The 16,418-nt window shown below is 38.8% G+C and overlaps 1 protein-coding gene across 3 annotated transcripts in view; it reads right to left on the minus strand.

The window, feature by feature from the left end:
- Positions 1 to 37: 37 nt before the first annotated feature.
- LOC306880422 (ezrin-like) overlaps positions 38 to 16,418 on the minus strand; it is a 29,484-nt gene continuing 13,103 nt past the window's right edge. For all 3 annotated transcript variants that reach the window (XM_079433911.1, XM_079433913.1, XM_079433912.1), the window contains 7 exons: positions 13,039 to 13,135; positions 9,433 to 9,596; positions 8,603 to 8,733; positions 5,878 to 6,038; positions 5,698 to 5,790; positions 4,640 to 4,876; positions 38 to 2,091 (listed from right to left, as the gene is read on the minus strand). In XM_079433911.1, coding sequence (XP_079290037.1) covers positions 1,927 to 2,091; positions 4,640 to 4,876; positions 5,698 to 5,790; positions 5,878 to 6,038; positions 8,603 to 8,733; positions 9,433 to 9,596; positions 13,039 to 13,135 — 1,048 coding nt within the window. In that variant the 3' untranslated portion in view covers positions 38 to 1,926. The remainder of the gene's footprint in view (positions 2,092 to 4,639; positions 4,877 to 5,697; positions 5,791 to 5,877; positions 6,039 to 8,602; positions 8,734 to 9,432; positions 9,597 to 13,038; positions 13,136 to 16,418) is intronic.

Consider the following 16,418-nt stretch of genomic DNA (forward strand, 5'->3'; position numbering starts at 1 on the left):
GCATACAGTATTCTGTTCTTAAATAAACACACCCAGATCTGGTCATCATAAATCTTTATTTCTAATATAATAAACACCTTTTAGGGGGAAATAAATAAATCCAGTTGATAAACTTGATATTTGAGTTTATATTATACACATAAGTCACACTTTAAAATGTTAACCCAGGGTCAACTAGTTCTTAACCTGGGTTAGTTACTAGCTTCGTAACCCAGGGTTAAAAACAGCGTTAAGTCCTGTAAAAACACTCCTCATCTGCCTCTGGTCGGTAGTGCGTAGTGTGAAAAGCTTATTTGTGTATGGACGATCTCAAGTAATATTTTAAACACAAGCGCTCAAAGTGCTGCGAGTGATTAAAACAGCTCATTTTGATGGTGGAAAATCAAGAATGAGTTAACAGTCAGGATCATTTGGAGAAAACTAATACATTTAAGACCTTAAGCCTATGTAAAACAAAAGAAAAACAAAAAAATACTATTCTATTTTTATGAAAGTGGCACCACATGGTTACAGGCATCACAGAAACAATTTAGTAAATTGTCATATTCGCCCATTTGTATGTTACTCATAAAACTCCATACTTCTCTTGGATATATTTTACATTTGGTCCCACCAGCAGAGTAAAGGTGTCTTAACACTACCTGATTTGTGCTATTTTTTTAATAGTTTTAATTAAAATATGAAGAGCTGCTAGCAAGTCCGTGAGAAACTCTGCTCACAGATCCACCAACACAGCATATATCAAAATCCATTTAGATACCTACTGATATTAAAAAAGTCTATTAAACAAATCTTCCTTCATCCCACGGTCATGGCAATAAACATTCAGTAACTAGTACAAAGTCATAAAAATCAGTTTGTATCTAATGTAGGAAATCTAAGACGCATTTGAACTTAATCCAATATATATATAAAAAAGTATAACTTGCATATGAATCTCTTCAAAAAAGGAATCATGATGGGTCAGTACATAATTCAATAAACAAATGAATCTGTACTGCCATTATTAAGGAAGAAAAGTACATCTACCCATAAACCATAACCCAAAGACTGAATAAATAAACACTATAACAAATATTCTGGCAAAAGCCATATTCAACATGAATTAAAGAGTTTTAATATCAGACAATACATAAAATGAATCATGCCAAGCCCTGTGCTGAGTGGATCATTAATAAGAAAAAGGGGGAGAAAAAGTACCACTTATTACAACCCAAATCTAATTAAAATTATATTTTGGCCAGATTATAGAATTACTAACATATATTTAACAAAAGGAGGATGCATTGTTGGCACGTGTATTTAAATATCATTTAGCTTCATATTTTTATGGCAAAAGCAGATTTATTTCAGTACATTCTGTGAAACTGGTGTGTGTTTGTGAAATTGGTAACGTTTTACAATAAGGCTGTGTATGTTAACATTAGTTAATTAATTTAGCAATTTGCTAATCTTTGTTGATGTTTATGGCTACATATACTGTATAAATAAACATTAAAAGTTATCACTAATGAGTACTGCAAACAAAGAATGAGCAAATTACCAAAAAATTAATGATGTTGTTCATTGAAATTGTAAATGAAATTATTCATTGTTTGTTCATGCATTAAATAATGCTACAGTACAGAACCTTACTGTAAAGTATTACCGTGAAATTCAATGTACACCACTAAGGGGTAAACATCATGTGTCAAAGTGTGCTTTTTTTTATAATTTAGTTTTTAGTGCATGTTGAACCAGTGTTCATATCAAACGAATCAAATCTGTTGCATTACTGTGTGCATGTACGTGTGCGCACTTATGTGCTTTTGTACGCAAGATGTGCCTCTTGCATTGACCACTCTGACGTAGGGACAGAAAGAAAATGGACAAGGGCTTTGAGAATCCTTTCCTCCCTCCCTCCCAAAGTTTCCTGGTCCAGATATTTTATAAGGCTTCAAACTCATCAATCCTCTGTTTAGTGTTGCCCTGGCGGATCTGCCGGAGAGTTTTGTATTTGTCTCGGCCGGCACGCACGTTCTCTGTGTGCAACAGGTCGTTCTGAGTCTTCTTGGTGTCGTCACGAGCCTGGGACAACTCTGAGGTCAGAGCCTGTAAAGAAGATAACGTCAGCGATTTAGTGATGCTTCTTTGATCCGTGACTGAAGAGAGCAATAAGAGCTGAATCCATGTGATTTTGCAGAAAAGGACTTGAAACAAAAAGTCCTAACCCTACACCCTAAAGTACGATAAATTTGGATTAACAACCTAGAACAACATTGCTGTGCAGACCTAACCCAATGTAAGCCCCTAAACCCATTCAGAACAACTGGATATCTAGTTGATAACATTCTTATTAATCTATAGTTCCCTCCGATTTAGGTTAGGAATGTGTTACAGTTGGGTTTTAGGGGAGGGATAGTGTTTGGGATAATAGTGTTTGGACTGTTTGATAGTAATGTTGTTTTAGGACAGATAAAGTACAGTATGTTATTTCAGGAACATAACCTACTTGGCAAAATTACATTGACCATTCCTAACCCTAACTGTTACCTAAACCTGCAGGCAGAGGGAAATTATGGGTTTGTAAGTCAAGCTCCACTCCAAACCTAAATCCTAAAAGCCTAATCCCATTTCCAAAATCTGTTTGGTTGATAAGAGTGTTGCCCAGGACCAACAAAGATCTGTTAGCTGTACCACAGTAATCATATGAGACAACCTGATGAACAAAAGTAAGACATGTTTCATGTTTAGGCATCCCTGGTGCTAGACACCTAACTATTCCTGGCAACCAAAACTAGCTCTAGGTCTAACCAACCCTAAACCTAACCAAATTGCTAGATTATGTTTTTTTCGGGCAGGGGTTAATCATTCCTACTCACAGAGAGCCATATTAGCCAATTTCTGATACACAGTAGCTACAGTACTCCCCGAGAAGGCCTAGAGCCCTGAAGTGGACCAGAAGAGACTTTGTTCTCTTGCATTTGCACCTACAATAGGAACCCATCGATGATACAGGATGGCAGGATCAGAGCTGCACTTTTATAAATTTAGATACTTTTGTTGGTTTTATGTTATTTACATGGGAGTTGGAAAGGCAACGAGACAAATCAACTGCCAACTTATGTGCAAGTATTTACTCAATCAATTCCTGATTAGTTCCTTCAGTGGGAAAGGGGCTATTCCTAGTTTAATTTAATTTACTTCTAAACCTGCTTCAATGCATCTAGATTTAATTTTTAATAAAACCAATGATCTTGAGAAGCTGGTTCAGGGACTACAGTTAGAAATAAATTCTGCAGGAAAGTGGATCTCCATGAGTCAGAATGAGTAACCCTGTTCTAGACCCTAAACCTAAAATCAGAAAGCAATGACAGGTTATAGGAATGTTGTATAGGACAGGGTTATTCAACCCCACTGCTTGAGACACACTGTCCCTCCAAATTCAGGTCCAACCCAAACCAAACACACCTGAACCATCTAACCAAGGTGTTCAAGATTACTTGGATCCAGCTGAATACCCCTGATCCAGGACCAATAAGGCCTTATAAGACATTACAGGAAGGTAGCTCTCTGAAGCGCAGGAACAGTTTAGTTCCAGAGTAAACAAACCTGGTAAAGACCTGGATTAGTTGGCTCACTGGTGTTGAACTACAGTTCATGAAGGCACTATAGAACAGGGTTGTCAAACTCACTGTCCTGCAAAGTTTAGCTCCAACCCTAATTAAACACACCCAAACAGCTGATCAAGGTCTTCTGGATTGCTAGAAACTTCCAGGCAAGTATTTTGAATCTGATTGGAGCTACACTCTGCAGGACACTGGCACTTTAGAGAGTTTCACCCATGTGCATTGTGCACTAAAAGAACCAAACTTTAAAGGGGCTATATTACAGAAACAATCTTACTCTAGAATACCATTTTATTTGTTCAATGGCCATGGTGATTTTAGTTAGGAACACGCTGGAGTCAGATCTTAACTTAAGACTTTAGGAAGTATGAAATCCAACCCTGCCCTCAGAGGGCTACCATCCAGCATAGTTTAGCTCTAACTCTTAATAAAACACACCTGGACCGGCCAATCAAAGTGTTCAGGATTACATGAAAATAACAGGCAGGTGTGTTGGAGCAGAGTTGGAGCTAAATGTAGCTTTCCAGGAGCAGGGTTGGCTATCACTGCCTAAAGCCCTAAACACACTGCACAATTTTCAGCTGTCGCAGACGAAAGATTGGCATTGTGAAACAATCATGGCGATTTCTGTGATCGTGGCTCCTAATCGGTGCTCCTGTGTCATACAGTAAGGAAGGTTCAAAGACAAAGACAGTCTTGTGACCAAAGAGCCTACGATACAGCAAGATTATTGCACAGCGCTGCTACGATCCACGTTTACTGACCAACCAATAAAAATGCGCCATGAAATCAATGCGACATCGTGCCAAAACATAAAACTGCTAACCTCAAGCTCTTATCACTTCCTCTTTCGCCGCTTCCACCTTTTTTTCAGCTAAGGTGCTAAACTGTTAAAGTGTGCTTTATCATACACTTTTTTTTTTTACCACTAGCGCATGCTGATGACTCTTGCAGTGTTTCGGGATTTAGGCTCTAATCCTGGAGCCTAGGAAAGTTGCTCCATCCAGTTGCTCCTGCAATGTTATACTTACCAACAGCTGTTTCTGAACTCGTTCATTCTTCTCGGCTTCAGTGATTCGCTGTTCTTCGTAGCGGTGGTCATTGATACCGCCTGTCTGCAGGTCTGCACTGTAGCTACTGTTGCTCTCCACATCTTCATCATTATTCTCATCAGGTTCATATGCAGGTGGTGGAGGGAGAGGCGGTGCTGTCATCACCATGTGAAGCTCCTCACGGGTCTTCACCAGGTCATCTTGGGCCTCTTGTGCCTGGAAGAACACAATCCAACATCAAATATCAGACTACCAATCCAATTCTTGAAGAATGTAAGAGTGCACTACGGCTACGGATATACAGACAGCTTTTGGACAAATTAGCAGGAACGCAAACTCATCAGGGGTGAGTAAGGTGAAGGCTGGGACACACCAAGCCGATTTCAAAGAACTAGCGGCGACGAAAGCCAACGGTGTTGTCGCCTTGCATCTGCAGCGTCGGACCAAAAAGCTGTGCTTGAACACACCGCACAGACTACAGCCGACAGCAAACTAACACGTGCGTTCTGCGCATGCATGAGAGGAATTAACTGTCTATATCAGCAGCTATCAACAGTATATATTCGTCATTCAAAAGGAGAAACCGAAACAAAGATATGCGAGAAACACATACACGAAACGTAAACAAAGCAGCGCTTGCTTACCATTTTGAATATCAGTAATGTTGATAACTTTAATCATTTTATGCGGCTCATGTTTTTATGAAAACATTGGCGTATAAGAATGATTGGGATAGTTCACGTAACATTTAAACAGCCTTTTGTCTGTACCACCTTCATTTACGTGCTCGTTTTCATCACTTTCGCTTTAATTCTCAGCCACTGATTCATTCGCTAAACTGAACATCCAATCAGAGTTTTCACTCTCGCCGACAGTATCGATGCCGATTCCAAACTGCCGCCGATGAGAGCTGATGAGTGGAATACACCAAACAAACTAGCCTAACCGTCGCTCGCCATTGGCCGACCGTCGGCTTGGTGTGTCCCGGCCTTGACAAAGATCTTGAGGTGACAGGGTTTATGTCCTAACGGTCTTACTCTGTGCTGCCATGTCATGGCTTCCTCCTCCTTGCGTTTTTTGGATTCCTCCAGGAGTGCAATACGAGTAGTATGTTCTGCCAGCTCAGCAGCCTGAAAGATTAATGGGGATGATTGTTAATGGGGGAAACAATGATAAACGCAAAGTAATTTTTCGGAGAAAGAGTGTTGGGTTCTCACCAGCTGTTCTTGACCCTTCAGCTGGTTCTGGGCTTGACGGGCTAGTTCCTCCTTTGCGAGCAGTGCGGCCTGCCTCTCTCCCTCCAATCTGGCTGCCTCCTCCTCTGCCAGCCTCCGTTCACTCTCCAGCTGCTTGGCCCTCTGCATTTGCTCCTGTAGGTCTGAAAACACACATCCAGATTTAATTTAAAGTGCAACCATCATTACATCTTAAGTATGGGTCTGGGCCTCACTATGGATGGTGATGCCCTAACAGTTACAGATCTGGGATGTTAAAAGGATCATGAACTCAGAAACCAAAATTCCCTTGATCTTTTGACATATAAGAGGTCATTGTACAATAAAAAGTTTCTGTACTGTAAGTTTCAGAACTCAAAACTTTCTCGTTAGTTTAAAAACGGCTTATATTGAAGCCAGTCTGCCAAAACGACAGGTTGTGGAATGTACCACTCTATGATGTAATAGTGTGCTAACTCCGCCTCTGCAGAAGGTCAATGCCTGCTTCGCTGCCTTTTTAGCCCTGCCCACCAATTCCCACATGTAGTGTAAATAACGAGAGAATTGAATGCAGGTCTACGCAGAAAAAGATAAAGATGCCTATGAAGGTACAATTGACCTATCGCCCCTCCCTTCAAATGCAGATGAGCCAATGGCAGTCGAGTATCAGTTGCACGGTGAGCGGAACTCGGACATCTTTAGGTTTCAGCGCCATAGAGAAACATTGGAAAATCCAAAGCTTTCATCGATTTGATGGTGTTTATGCCACGAAAATGAAAAAAAAAAAAAAAAAACAGATGTGCCTGGGGTACTTGTAACACCGATTCCAGGTATCCTGAGAGGATGGCCAATAGAATTAATTTTATTACAACCCAGAGCAAAATGTCCCCAAGCATTCAACCCCAATCCCAATGAACAAAAACGTTCATTTTCTGGTTGTCATGCACTCATTAAGTTACAATTTTCATCTGCGTTTCAGCAAGGTATCTCTGACTAAAACTAGCTAATGGTAAAGTTAGTGAGTCAATGCTATTACAAACCTAAATAGCGAACTGTTCTCACATCATGTACAGTGCAAGTCAAAAACACAAAAACGAAGGTCTACATTTCAGTGCCTCTCCTTATTAAACTGGTAAAATGTACATTAATTTAATTGTACCCTGCGATACATGAACAGTGTTGATCCTGCATGTATGCGTTTTTGACCTAAATCTCAGCAGCATCCATCTGTGAAGGTTGTCAAACATACACAACTGTTATCCAATCATAGCAGTGGGTGTTTACTTTAGAGTCTACAATCCGCCACACATATTCAAACGGAGCGTTCTGATGAGGGGGTTAAAAACAGGACAGAAAATAGCCTATTACTTCTAAATTACTTTTTTAATTTTTTGGTCTTGATAACATTAAAAAACCTCAGAAAACAGTACAAAATAATAAAGGCAGTTCATGACCCCTTTAAATCAAAACTTTTCTGGTTCGATACAAGACAGTTGCGACCAAGTTGTTTTAGCACTTTTGCTTTAGCAAAGAAGTTTTAGTCCCTGTAGGCTAATTATTCTACTTTGAAGGGATAGTTCAAAATCGGTCAGCATTTACTCATGTCATTCCAAAACACTATATGACCTTTATTTCATGGAACACCAAGAAAGAATTTTAGTAAATATTCATGGAGGTTTTTTCCCCCCATACAATGAAAGTGGATGGGAACCAAGGGCTGTCCAATGATTAAAGTACTAATGATTCATGCACTATATTCCAAAATATGTGAGGCTGTACAATAGCTTTCTGTGTAGAACAGTTGATATTCACTGAACTTTTGTTTGAAAGCAGTGGACACCATTCACTTTCATTTTATGTAAAAAGAGAAGCTTGGACTTGCTGCTACATATAATTGCATGAAAGAAAGTCATATATACATCCCAAAAGACATACGAATGAGCATACAATGAATGATGAAGCTGATGAAAAAGGCAGAAGTAATATCATATTGTGACAGACCTCATAAACGGACATTTAGAAAGCTTTGTTGGACTGTGTTTAGTCAGAGATGACTGATAGTTTTAGCATGCATGGCCACAAGATTCAGTAATATTATTTAATCCAGAATAACGACACACAGATTACGGGTTTCACATATTACTAATTTCTGAATGACAAATTCCTTGTCTAATAATGTAGTCATATACTGATTATCAGAAAGGCAAGCTTTGTGACAAACACAAAAGAAATATGACGTGCGAACAGCAGAAACAGGTGCAGTATGACACCATCTTGTGTTTGTATTGCCAGTCAATGGTATTGTCAGCTGGAGCACAGTCATGATCAAAGTGTAATGCCTCCGCTTTATAGAATGACAAGCTAAAAGGTTATTTTATTACATAAACATAAAAGACCAAAGTGACTGTATCCAATTATGAGCCACATTTTCCATACAGACTCCCAGCAAAACAACAGTCGCAATAATTGTTAGATTTTAAAAACTATAATCCATATTGAGTTGTTTAGAAAAACTAAATACTGACCATTAAAATTACATCTCTTTTCTGAAATAAAATCATATAAACATGATAAAGCTTTACATTTTCCTCAATCAAAACAATTCAAATGTGAAATTGCTTATGTGAATGCAGTCAATAAATACAATAATCTTGCATTAGACATGAAAATATTTTAAAGAATAAAATCATCATAACATTTTTTATGACAAACACTCCTGGCGTCTTACCTTTTTCTGCTTTTTTGGTCTTCTCCTCAAACTGGTAGAGTCGCATCATCAGCTCCTGCTTCTCCCTTTCCACCTGCTCTCTCTCTCTCTCTGTGGCCTCTCGTCTCTTCTTCTCACTCTCCAGCTGAGCTCTGCAGATAAGACACAACCAAAGAGAAGTACAGTGACGTTTGCTCAGGACGCCGCTCTATATCCACACTCAAAACTCATCTCTCATACTGTCCTTCCCAAGGTAGTCATAGTTCATTGACCAGCTGCAAAAACAGCTTGTTCGGAAATCTTTATGACGTCAAAACCATGAGCAGATTGACGTACGACCACTCATGTTTACATATCAACATCTATTCAGTATTCAGCATCTTAGCCCACCCTGATCGGCAGCAACATGAACTTTGATCAGCCAATCACAACAGAGATCATTTATATATAAAACTGTTTAAATGCCAGCCATTTGGAAAGTAATTTGTAGCAACAAATTAACTGGAGTTGACTAAAGGCAAAAAACAAAAACCCTAACACAAAATAAAAAAATATTACAAAAATTAACTAAACTAAACTAAACTAAATCCATACCAGGCTTTGCCAAGCTAAAGCTTCTGTGAAATAAGATGCTAAACGTAGAATATGGTGTAAAATATGGTCAAACAAACAAAACAATAGAACAGAACAAAAAACGAAAAAAAAACTTTATACCAGGCTTTGCCAAGCCAAAATGTGTAGTTATAAAATAACATGCTACACAAGTGTGGAATATGGTCTCTTTTATATATTGCAGCATCTCCTGATGAGACAGCATCACTCCTCACATCACCATGGAGATTCATCCTCACCTCTCCATCTGTTTGTGTTGTTTCTCCTCTCGAGCCTGTGCTTTCATCTGCTGCACCTCGATGGTGTCCGGCTTCCTACGGCGCATGTAAAGCTCATGGTTCCCCATGCACAGCTGTAGGATACGTTTATTAATGCGCAACCGCGGGGAGTAGAACACAAAATCCTGCAGGGTTAAGAAGGAAGAGACAAGATGTAAAGGCAGGGGTTATAAATCAGTCAATTTATGGATCGTTGATAAGATTGATAACTATCACAGGACTTTATTATATAAATACACAATGTAAATCCTACAGAAAGCTGTTGTTCTTAGCAGCCGGTTCTGACACTCAGAGATAACGCTCTATGAAGGCCAGCTTGTCAGAGGAGACTGACGTGTTTATCAGTCAAAACAGCCCTGCTGAAACTAATGACTCGCTACTGTGAAAACGCAGACGTTTGCAGTGATTTAGTGTTTGTCAAAACAAAGCTGAAGCAATCCCTAGAAAGCATCTTACCATCATTTCAAGCCTTTTTGAGTGTCACTTCGCAGTGTCGTTCCAGCATTTTTTATACACTCTAATAGTATTTATAATACTGCTGTGCTAAAAGCCTTCATCTTATTTGTTGTTCCCAGTCATCTCAGTTTTTGAGTGGGGGAAATATATATATATATAAAATATATAATATTCAGTTCAGATCTATGAATAAAATAAATCCAATATTCAGTAATAATATTCCATAGTGACAGATTTAAAAAGTTTTTTTTTTGTTGTAGGCTGCATATTTATGATCGGGAACACAACATGAGGATTAATATTTTGAATTAGCTTTTATTTGTATATTTTCTTAATTTTAATGTTAAAGTTCATTTTTATACAATATTTTAACATTTTATAGCTTTATATTTATTTTCATTTTAGTACTTCTATTTATTCATTCAAGTCAGTTAAACAAAGTTTTTTCATTTAATATTTCCATTTTATTTTAGCTTTATTTAAATTAAAAACAAAAACTTTATAATTTTTGTTTCAATTAACAATAATAATAATAATAATAAGATTTTTTTTTTTTTCTATTTTCTTTAATCTTTCCTTGTCTAGCTTGTACTTATCTGAACAAAGCTTGAAACTTGGTATTACAAGCACTTCCTGTGTTTATTTAAGATGAATCGCTTGATGTATTCCCCAATTGTATGTCCCAAATTTACCTACAAATGATGCAGCCAATTAAAAGTTTTTTACTTTTAACACTTTTAATCCTAAAACTCTAGATTATGTATCCAAAATGAAATCCTAGATGTTTTAGCATTAGTGTGACATAGAATGATTGTATATTAGAGTGGAATAAAATAAGTTCCCTCTCGAGAGCGGTCTCTCGACATGGCGTAAACGCCTTGGGGACTCCCTTCCTCCCCGCCGCTATATAATGCGCCGTTTTGGCGGCATAACTCAATCTTCCTCTTTCACACATCCTACTGAAGACAGCTGTGGAGAAGACGCAAAAGACTGATTTCCCTCTCGGCGTTCCAGCATGTCCAACGTTTGCATGCTGTGTTCGGGACCCATCAAGGCCCCGGACACTCACGAGTTCTGTATCCTGTGCCTGGGTTTCGCCCATGAGGAGGCAGCACTCAACAAGTCGGGCTACCCGCACTGAGAAATTAGAGAGGAGAGATTAATAACAAAATCAATGTTATTAAATCGCTCCGTACTGGCCGAACAGACCTTGGTTTCCCGATCTGCTGGAAATACCGGGGCTCGTTGTCTCGCCCTTCTAAAAGACACCTGTACGCCTGTTAATGGGCAGTGTTTGAGAGATGGTGTGAATAGAATGGTCGAGACCCGGAAAACTGCCCCGTATCTGACATTCTGGATTTTTTGCAACAACGAATGGACGACGGCAGTATGCCCTCCACGCTTAAGGTTTATGTTGCAGCTATATCAGCATTTCACGCCGCTATCGACGGGCGCTCAGTGGGAAAACGCGATCTAGTTATTAGATTTTTGAGAGGTGCGAGAAGACTGAAACCCTCTCGCCCTCCTACAGTTCCATCCTGGGATTTGGCTCTGGTGGTGGAGGCGCTAGCCTTCCCGCCCTTCGAGCCACTTCAGACAGTCGGCTTGAGGGAGCTGTCGCTTAAAACCACGCTGCTGCTCGCCCTTGCTTTGTTCAAGCGCATGTGGGATTTGCATGCATTTTCGGTGAATTCGGACTGCATGCAGTTTGGACTGGGTGATTGTAATGTCACCCTCAAGCCGAGATTCGACTACGTGCCGAAATTGCTTTCGACACCATTCAGAGCACAAGTGGTGGCGCTTTCTGCTTTCACTCCAGAGTCGGCGGCTTCATCGGATGCCACTCCTAATCAGGTGTTGTGCCCGGTGCGGGCTTTGCGAGTTTATCCGAGCAGCTATTTGTATGCTTTGGAGGCAGCACTAAGGGGCAGTTCGTCTCCAAACAATGGCCATCACATTGGGTGGTTGAAGCTATTGCTTTGCCAGGGAATGGAATGTTCTATTGGTGTCACAGCCCATTCGACGAGGGCGGTTGCCTCCTCGTGGGCGTGGACTAAGGGCAGTTCGATCAGAGATATTTGTATGGCGGATGGACTTTGCAGAATACCTTCGCCAGAATTTACAATTTGGACGTGTGGTCATTAGCCTCACAGGTCTTGTCGGAGAGTACGACCCATGGTTCTACCTGCAACCACTAACCGTTTGACTTTGATGGTGGTTTCGACTAGGTCGTATAGAGGATCAGGGGCGGAGCCATCGTCATGTTAAGACTGTGGAACCCCGGATGTGGTCGCTCTCTAAGTGTGTATATTGTTATAAGTATTGTGCCCGGCATTGCCGTTCACATGTTGGTTACACTGTTACATTACATGCTTGTATGTATGCTTTCGTTTTTACTATAATGCTTTAGCCTTTGTAAGGCGACGGAGCTACATCGCTCTCTCATTAAAAGGCTTGCCATCGGACATGGATTCTGAGTAACCTGATTGGATCCCTACGCGGGAACCTACATCCAATCCTCTCGAGACATCAGCGGTGTATATGATTGGTTGAGGATTATTCTTAGTGTTTTGCTAAGAACTGTTCATGTGAGCTCCGCCGAGGCTGAGCCTTTTTACTTCGCTGCTTCCACGGCGTTGTTCTATACAGTCCCCAAGGCGTTTACGTCATGTCGAGAGACCACTCTCGAGAGGGAACGTCTCTGGTTACTATCGTAACCTCGGTTCCTGAGAGACGGAAACGAGACATGAAGTAGGCCGCCGTGTTCGCTGCTCAGGTCTGCTGTGCTGTTAGTTCAGTCGGAAGATTCTGAGTTCATGTCGCCAAAACAGCGCATTATATTGTGGCGGGGGCCCCGTCCCTATTAGTCGTCTTGGCTGGCATTGGGCAGTGAGAGTTGCAACTTCACTGGCGCTGTGCAATAAGATTTCAGGTAGGTTAGGAAGGAAGGGAGTCCCCAAGGCGTTTACACCATGTCTCGTTCCCGTCTCTCAGGGAACAGAGGTTATGATAGTAACCGGAGACGTTTTATTCTCGTCAAAGCAGTTTTTCAGTTTCTGTGGGACTGTGAGGTATGAAGGCGGCTCGTGTCACAATCATGGTTTCACTTACTTGAGCTTTTTTATCTATAGGCTTGATGACAAACTTCTTATCGTTGAAGGAAATGTTTCTTATTTCGCTCCAGGGGAATCCAATTTTCGGAGTGAGTCTGTAAAGACAATGATGAAATCATGAGAGGTGTTCTATATTCATAGCAAACAGTCACGCAAAACAAACATTGTAGGGTGGATGAAACATGAAATCCCTATTTTAAAAAAAAACGTGGACAACAACGATCAGATCTCTGATTGCTGATCGAGCAAAAATCTAAAATGTTAGCACGGAGATGAGTTTGTAATGCAGTGAGAATGTTGTAGCACAGGAATGATGGTCCAACGTGGAGATACTCGAGGAATGTCAAGACAAGGACGGGCCTGTGATTAACATGAGCGGATGACATCATAGCAGTGAGGAGTGTGCTTTGCGATCTCTTTGTGGAGCTCATGGGAGTGGCGTTACAACTACGCCTTCTAATGTGCATGTCACACCGGCTCTATGCGTACCTAAGAGAACACAAAGCTACCGCGGCCCACCTCGCATGACACACCACAAACGTTCCATAAAACAAATGACATAAACAGTTAAATTAATTAATGATGGTAATAAAAATGGTATGTAACATCCTGCACTTGTAACTCATTCAATTGTTATTTTTTTATTTTTTTTTTATAAATACTCTTTAAAAAAATAAAAAATAAATAAATAATAATGTAACCATATTTTATAACACTTTACAATAAGGTCACATTAGTTATTGCATTAACTAACAATGAGCAGTGCATTTGTTACAATATGTATTCATCTTTGTTAACATTCATTCATTGTTAAATAATTTCCATTAAATAATGTCCACAGATACAACTTTTGTAATAGTAAATGTTGAAACTGACATTAAATAAGATTAATAAATGCTTCAGAAGTATTTTTCATTGTTAGTTCATGTTAATTAATGCAGTTAACTAATGTTATTTAATGGGATCTTATTGTAAAGTTATACAATTTAAACAATTGAAGCAAATATGGTAGTTTAATATACTACCACTAATAATAATAATAATAATAATAATAATAGAAAATCATTTTTCATTGATATTCCATGTTTTAATGTTTTATATTTGCAACTATGGTATTTTGGAAGATTTACGGTACATTTAAAGGGTATGGCAATATAGCAAAATAGGATTTATTAAATCAAAAGGCTATGCGATTTAGCATGATGGTTTTTATCTCTGTTTTGTGGTACATGTCTGTGTTTGGTATCGCTGGTGTGGTCAAAGACAATCATGGTTGATAATAAAGGTTGTATTGTATTGCATTGTATAGAATACAACACGACTCTTGACTGTTTAATTTTTCCTATCATATATTTTATATAATTTATATTATTTTGAAGAGGCAACCGTTTTTGTCCTCGTAGTGCTATGATTGTACATTTGGTCTATAAAATGTCTCTTGCTATGATTTGATTGGCTCTGATGGGAATAGAGCTCCAGAAAGATTGTTGCGTGACTTGGTCTTGGTGGAATAGAGCTGCTAAAACGTGCTTGCTTGGTTTTTCCTCTTGTGGACAGAAGGGATACAGTTTAAATAGGGATGTAACAAATCACTCAACTCACGGTTCGATTCACAATTGTTTTTTTAACAAAATCAGATTTAAGACAAATTATAAATTAAATGTATCCTTTTTATTACTGCTTGGACAAAATGCTGCACATTTCTTTGTGAAATTGAAATTTAACACTATAATAATATACTAATATATCACTTGTATATTATTGCTCTTTTGTTGGTTTTGATTGCTTCTGTTGTCCTCATTTGTAAGACGCTTTGGATAAAAGTGTCTGCTAAACAACAAAATTTAAATATAATGTAAATGTAAATAACAAAACTAAAATGAAATTTTTAAACAAGCCCCAAATCAAATAAATAACACAAATAAAATAAATCTCTTAAAGGAATTGTCTGTGCTCTTTCCATTTAAAATGAGAGGCAACCACTGCATTTTAATCATGATCCAAACAAAGATGCTGCATACATGCGACATGAGCAGTTTTTAATCTAAAACAGCTTGTATAATTTCGAAATTTGAAGCAAAAACAGAATGGTTTGACATGAAACAGAAACAGCAGACAAGCTGAATGAGACGCAGATTCACTCTCTGCCAGCAGGTGGCGTTTTAAGCGTTTCCTTGGTTTCTGCACTTATGAACTTTAATATGCATTATACAGAGGCAAGATGCAAAGAAAAAACACCATCTAAACTTTTTCTAACGACAGTAAGTTCCCCTCAGACACACATTCATATAAACTCCAACCCCTAATTGAGTCACGATTTGTTTAGCATCTCAACCGATTTGAATAGTCACATATTTGAATCGATTTTCAACTGGAATTACACAAATGAGTAATAGTAACATGTACTTGGTAAAGGATTAGGTCTGGTTTACAGTTAGTTGCTTGTAATTATGCATGATTTACTGTTATTACTATATAAAGTACATGTAAAATGTGCAACAAGGACACTGCAAAATAAAGTGCTACCCAATTATCTAATAACAATGGTATTTTTTTTTAAAGATTAGAATTCTAATAGAAGCTTGTTTGTTCCTCCAAGTATTTACTGTTCTAACATTGGTTTGATGGGGATAGTGGAAAAATAAATTAAACAAAAACACTTTGTACTGCATTGTGGCATTGACTACATTACATTTTGTATCACTTCTCATAGCGTTAGGGTTAAATTATGACTACATGCTTTTGGAGACTGGCATGTTGTCAGTTAAGACAGTTCATCTGAAACAAATGTGAAAGATATGGGCCACTCAGCAGATACCTTGAAGCCGAAAGAGCACAGCTAACGCAACACAAACAAAGAGCCAATGAATGTGAACTATTTCACAGGTTGTTGTGCAACATGGTTTTCTTATCTTTACATGTGTGTACTTGCAAAGCCTTCTCTCAGTCACACAATCCTTGCCCAATGTTTTCAAGGACTGCATAGCTTGAAAAACCAGTCTTTGTTGCTATGGTTAAAATAGAGGGCATTGTGGGGAAAAAAACCATTAGTCGCCACTGCACTTACGTACACACACACACAGATCTCTGTTTGTGGAAAGACGAGCACCGTTCTATGAACAATGTCCTCAACACAAACTAAATCACATCACATGTCATTTGAAAAAAAAAAAAAGGACTCCTTAATACCTGAACTTTAAAAAATTAAGAAAAAGTAAATTAAGAGAAGATTATGGATAAGCAGGCCAAAGGTATTACCAATTAGCTTGAGATACCACAAAATGATCATGGTAATCATACAGTACATATTAGTAGCATTACCACAATCATACAGTGCATATTAGTATTACCATCTCATACCCTTATTTTACCATAGTA

The sequence above is a fragment of the Barbus barbus genome (genome assembly GCF_936440315.1).
Source record: "Barbus barbus genome assembly, chromosome: 14".
Taxonomy (NCBI): Eukaryota; Metazoa; Chordata; class Actinopteri; order Cypriniformes; family Cyprinidae; genus Barbus; species Barbus barbus.